Source organism: Mus caroli, chromosome 6 (assembly GCF_900094665.2).
Source record: "Mus caroli chromosome 6, CAROLI_EIJ_v1.1, whole genome shotgun sequence".
Lineage (NCBI taxonomy): Eukaryota > Metazoa > Chordata > Mammalia > Rodentia > Muridae > Mus > Mus caroli.
In genome coordinates this window covers 38,106,087-38,112,086 of record NC_034575.1, presented here as the reverse complement: position 1 = coordinate 38,112,086, position 6,000 = coordinate 38,106,087, and the positions used below count along the sequence as shown (strand labels likewise).

Sequence of the window (6,000 nt, the reverse complement as noted above, 5' to 3'; positions counted from 1 at the left end):
AATGGGAATGGGTGGGTAGGGAAGTGGGGGGCGCTATGGGGGACTTTTGGGATAGTATTGGAAATGTAATTGAGGAAAATATGTAATAAAAATATAAAAAAAAATAATAAAGTGGAATGGTGAAGAATAAGCTTTCAAGACTTTAACGTGCCAACATTTAGCAGACTCTTTACTCCAATTCCAACAAAAGGTAAGCATAAAGATGGGGTAGGACATTTAAAAAAAGAAGCATGAATGCAGTGTGAAGGAGAATAAAAGGCATGTTGATTTCACCAGTGTGAGTACTGAGATAGTCTGGATTTAGGAGGCTAGTAGGGGAAGGAGCCTGCCCATGTAGAATCCCAGTGATGATAAATATCATTTCACATTTATTCTAAGTTTGAATAAACAAAGTAGCTTAATTATCTTTAAGAAGGTTTTTCTTGTTAGTCATTTAATGTCAACTGTTCAACTAGAGAATAAGGTAAACTCATGCCAGAAAACACTTGATTTCAGCCTGACTTCACCATAATTCCCAGAACAAAAATCAAATACAAACTGACAGTTTTCAAATATAATCTCTGTAATGTTCTACCTCTCAAAATAATAAACCACAATGTTAAAGCTATATACAATGTGCTTGGCTGTATGTCTCAGTGTGTGTGTGTTTGTTTGTGTGTGTGTGTGTGTGTGTGTGTGTGTGTGTGTGTGTGTGTGTGTGTGAGACTGGTCATTATTATCAAGTGGATTTCTTAAAAAGAATCTTTCCAAAAATAAAGCTTCCTTGGGAAATGAGATATTGTTTCAAAGGTAAAAAGAGTCTAAATTATTACTCATAAAATTTTTCATATTATTCAAAAAAGTATTCTTCAGTCTGTTTGTTGTTGTGGTTATTGCTTTTCATCTCTTTTTCTGCAAGACTGTGTAGATACTATATATGGAATATGTGAATGGATATTGTTACCTTTAAGAGGACAATCTATGAAACCATTTTTCCTATCGTATTTGACTTAGGAGTGTGTGTGGGGGGGGTGTATTTGTGTGTGCGTGTGTGTGTGTGTAAAACATATTTTAGCACTGTTTTAATGTAGGTTATTTAATCTAACCAACTACTCTTAAGTCTATACCTACTTAGAAAAAAATCAAAGGGTCTCATAAGTCTTATTGCTCTGAAGTCTAGCAAATGCAAGTTCTTTGGGGAGACCATTTCTTGTATAACTGTTTTGAGTTATATAATCAGTATCAGCATGAAAATTTACTAATCCAAGTTTTTGTGTGCACATAGAAACAGCTTCTGGTACACATCGTGTGGATCCATTTATCTTCTTCCTTTAATTTTCCCTGCAGACTCTTTACTTTCTTGCAGTATTTGCTAATACATTTTAAAGTACCTGGACAGAGTGGCAAAGGAGGTTGGCCTTGTGTTTAATCAGAGTTAAGGAGTGTTCCATTTATACTAGGTCTTGTTGTATACTTGCACTGTATATAGAAGTTAACACAGGGTGTTTTTTGAGCGTTAATAGCAATTTAATGAATGACTGCTTTGTAAATCACCAGTATCTTGAATGTGTGTTTGGTGATCTCCTCAATTGGCTATGTATTTTGTGAGGCTCATACTAAGACATTCTAAAACATTTTATGCAAATGTTGGCGTAGTTCCAAAAGTTAAGGACTTCAAAATATAAATTGGATTAAGCTGTCTTTCTGTTCGGTAATTTTCAATGACAAAATTAGGACAAGCTTTAACTTTTTTTTTAATTATGCCTTCATCACTTGCAGTAAAGATACACAGTACAAAATGTGACGGGAATGGCCTCTTAGACCTCAGTAGGTATCTATCTATCTATATATTGTTTTCCTGTAGCTTTGAATTGCAGTCTGGGGAAACTATCACATGATACTTATGCATGATTTCCAGTACACATACCATGCTACATCTTCACTGCCTTTTTACTGGATTATAGTTTCTTCACAGTAAGGTTGCTGCATATGTTCTAATAAACACAACTGAAGAGGCAAACCATGATTGATTTTTGTTGCTTCTTCACTGTATAGACCTGCTTTTGACTTCAAAGTGTTATCTTAACTGAGAACAGAGGATGGAGCAGAAACCTGTGCAGTGATTCATGGGAATATATGGAAGTGAATGATTAGTTCGTGTGCCTCTGCTCCTCAGTGATGCCATAAATCCTGCAGGAGTTCTTTAACGTCAGGCTGGATGCCTGCTTCTGTCAAATCTCATATAGACTAGCATATATTATAAATTGAGAAATCTAGGAAATGAACAAGACTTTCTTCACCCAGTCATTCATTTTTTTAGCGATGTCACATTGACATGCCGATAGAGGATGAAAGCATAATACTGTTCTCTTTTAGTCATAAAAGCTAAATTTGCATATTTATAAACACTGAGACCCTTCCCATATGGCAAAACACACTTTTAAAGTGAGAAACAAAATGCTAATTGACGATAGTCTAAGATCTATATGTGACTTCTCAAGTCTCTAAACCATTTTATTCCAAGAATGAAAATGTTAAGATGCATTGGTTCTTAGAATAATGAGAAAAGTCATGAATACCTAGCAAAGCCAAGTAAGGAGGCTTCCCACTGTGCTGCTTAAATCAGTGACTTTACAGCATCGCTTCTCTTGCCAGGATAATAAAATGAAACATGTGTATGTGCTGTTTCCTTTGCATTATATGTTAGAAGCTGAAGAATCGTCTCTCAGAGAGGTAATACCCACCAGTTGAAAAAATTATTTTCTTTCCTTCACCGTTCTTTGCTAGACTTCTCTGGAACAACAAACATACAATGAATTTAGCTGGATTCTACCAAAACATAAATCATAAACATAAACAAAAATAAGGAAGAAGAGTAATTAAAAGCAAGGATGAATATCAACACACTGAAAATAAGATACACCCATAACGTGGGAATCCCTCCTTGATAAGCAACAGGAAGTTACCCCCATTATCAGAAATGCCAGAGACACAACAGCCTGGGCCTCCATGCAGATGCCAACCCTCCTTCTCCTAGCCTTCTTGAGCCCTATATATGCAACTCCAAGCCAGAAGGTTGAAGATTACCTGTCAAACTCCAGTAGTGTGGCATTTTTGCCACAGGGCTGTAGAAGCCTTAAACAGGAAACTGGGCCAAGTTCTACCTACATGAAATGCTATCACACAGTTTCCTTCTGGAGCTAAAATACTGTAACGAACTGAGAATATCTGCTTCCTCTTCTTCTGTCAACTGCTGTTATTATAAAGGAAACATCTTCACCACTTACTAGATTTGTTAAAATGTGCAGCATGTGGTATTCAGGATGTTTGCCTGTATTGTATTCTGAATATCTATCTTCAGAGAGAATTATTTTGTTTGGACAAAAGGAGGTAGTAGGGAAAACAAGTGTGCGGTAAACTCGCCAACCTCAGTCATTTTAAAAGTAAGCTATACAAATGTGTATATCCACTAAAGACATATTTGCCTTGCAAAGAATTAAAGACTTTTAGAGGATAGTCTGAAGCAGTTCCAATAGCTGTTGAGAAGTGACTCCTGTACCCACTGGGAGGTGCTGCTCTTCTAGTGAGGTTTCAAATGCACTATCCTTCCCCCATCAGTCCTGAAGGGAGAATGAAGGGTTGCTGTGAGGCATTTTTAAAATGTACACATTCTTTCTTTTAGATATTTACAGTTGAGCACATTAAGCAGGTTACATGCAGTCCCCAGCCCCCATGCACACACATATACTACCTGCAGTGTGTTCCTTACCATGCCTCCATGTGGCTCCTTTGTAATGAGTAAGGACCTAGTGTTGACTCATTATTGTCCCTTGAAGTGTTTGTTTATGTGGAGACACATCTCTGATGCTGGCATGGAGGTCCATGAGTGAACAAATTGTGTTTTTATACAACCTGGAACCACTTACCCAACGGTGACACTACCTACAGCGAGTTGAGCCCTCCCACTAATCATAAAAGAATTCTTCACATGTCATCCTGCAGACTCATTGCTGCCACTCAGGCATGTTACATGTACCACACAGTCTACGCATCCTTCTATATACATACTAGCTCCTCCATGGCACAGCTACATCGGTTGTCCCTCTTCTCTCCCAGCAGTAGACATCAAGTTCATAATTTGTGTGATTATACTTAGGCCTTATCTGATTGAATATTTAAGTAAAACATCCCCTATTGCTTTAGGGCTTTCTGTGTCTGTAATAAACACTAACCTAAACCAACTTGGAACAGAAAGGTTTTAGTTGGTTTACAGTTTACAGAACATCTTTGAGTGGAAGCTAAGGCAGAAACCTGAAGGCAGGAACTAAAGCAGAGGCCATAGGGGAGTTCTACTTACTAGCTTGCTTAATATCACAAGACTCCTTGCCCAGGGGCAATACTACCCACAGTGGGATGAGCCCTCCCACTTAATCATTAATCTGGAAACTTGGTCACAGTGCAATCTGATAGTGATAATTCTTCAGTTAAGGTTCCCTCTTCCCAAGTGACTCTAGTTTGTGTCAAGTTGACGAAAACTAACCAGTACGCTGATGTGTATATCCTGAGGATCTCAGTGATGGCCACAGGTACAGGTTAACCATTTGCAGTGCTTATGTTGAATTCTGAATATTAGAAACTTGACTCATAGATAAGTAAAGGTGTTGCTTAGGAAATGGTCTTTTATGTATAACTGAATAAATATTTGTTTGTGAGTCTAGAATTGAGTGTCACAAAAGGTTGCATCTTCAGCAGGTGCAATAGATGGTATCTTTACAACTGGTAGGTCTCAAGAATAAGACTATCTGTGTGGCCCCGGACATATTTATCCAATTTTTCATTGTAAAGCTTATAATTAATAGTAAGCTGATACAGAAAAGTAGGTCTAAATCAAGTGAAAGAATGTGCTGAGATAATTTGTGGTTAGTATTATGATAAGCCACATTAAGTGTTATTAGCTGGCTGCCCGCATGCTGCAAGTTGTTCTTTTCTTGTCCTTCTTCATACTTGTTCTTCTTCTTCAGGGGAAGCACAGACTCCATGTAGACACTGGAATGGAAGGTAGCTGGTGTGGCCTGATTCCTGTTGGACAGCCTTGCAACCAGGTGACGACAACAGGCCTGAAATGGAACCTCAGTGAGTAAAACCCATCTGGAAAGGGAGGATTTGTCTTTCATTGGGAAAAGGATGTTTGTTTTGGGCAGAGATGACGTGAAAACATGAGCCTCTGGGTAGCCTCCTCTTTACAGCCATGTGCACCACACCTGGCAGTTTTCATCATCAATGACTTTGGTGTTCATATAGGTAACCTAAGGATGAATTAACAGGGTGATTTCTGTAGTCCCTGCCAATTACCACCTTTGTCTGAGTGTTTCAATTTCCATACCCTCAGTTGTCCTTGTCATCTTCTGTTCTGTTGTGTTGTTTGGAGCCATAGACGATATACTTATAATTTCCACTTGTTTTGGTGATGACTTATGATGGCCAGCAACTCTTTTATATGCTATATGGGACATTTGTATATCTTCCTTGGAGAAAATCATATCAAGGTCTTTGCTCCTCTAGTAATTGAGTTGTTCCCTTTGGCCCAGGATAGGAGTCCTTCACATGTTCTAGTTATGAGTTCTTCTTCAGATATATGGCTGAAAGATATGTTCTTAAACTTCTTTGCTAGCATTTTTAGTTCCTATAACTTAATTAACTAAGTTAATTCTGATGACATAGTTTTTTTTCTTGATTTAGTTTTGCTTTGCTTTGCTTTGCTTTGTTTTCTGCCTCTCGATGCCATGTCTGTGTTGTCCACTGCTCTCTTGATTTGTGAACAGTAACCACACTTTACTTTTTAGAAGTAGCTCAAGTTCTGAATTTGCAAGTGGTTTTCATAATCAAACCTGTGAGCTTTCACAGATTAGCTGCTGTTATTAAATATTAAAGTGTTTTCCAAAAATTATGAGCTGCACTAAGCTATGCAAAGACTTCCTGCCTTGAAAAAAAAGAAAAAAGAAAAAAACTTTGGGATCTGTT

At 37.8% G+C, this 6,000-nt stretch overlaps 1 protein-coding gene across 3 annotated transcripts in view; it reads left to right on the top strand.

Moving 5' to 3' along the window:
- Positions 1-6,000, top strand: part of Tpk1 (thiamin pyrophosphokinase 1) — a 320,069-nt gene that overhangs the window by 235,960 nt on the left and 78,109 nt on the right. For all 3 annotated transcript variants that reach the window (XM_029478480.1, XM_021164682.2, XM_021164683.1), the window contains one exon: positions 5,001-5,112. In XM_029478480.1, the coding sequence (XP_029334340.1) occupies positions 5,001-5,112 (112 nt within the window). The remainder of the gene's footprint in view (positions 1-5,000; positions 5,113-6,000) is intronic.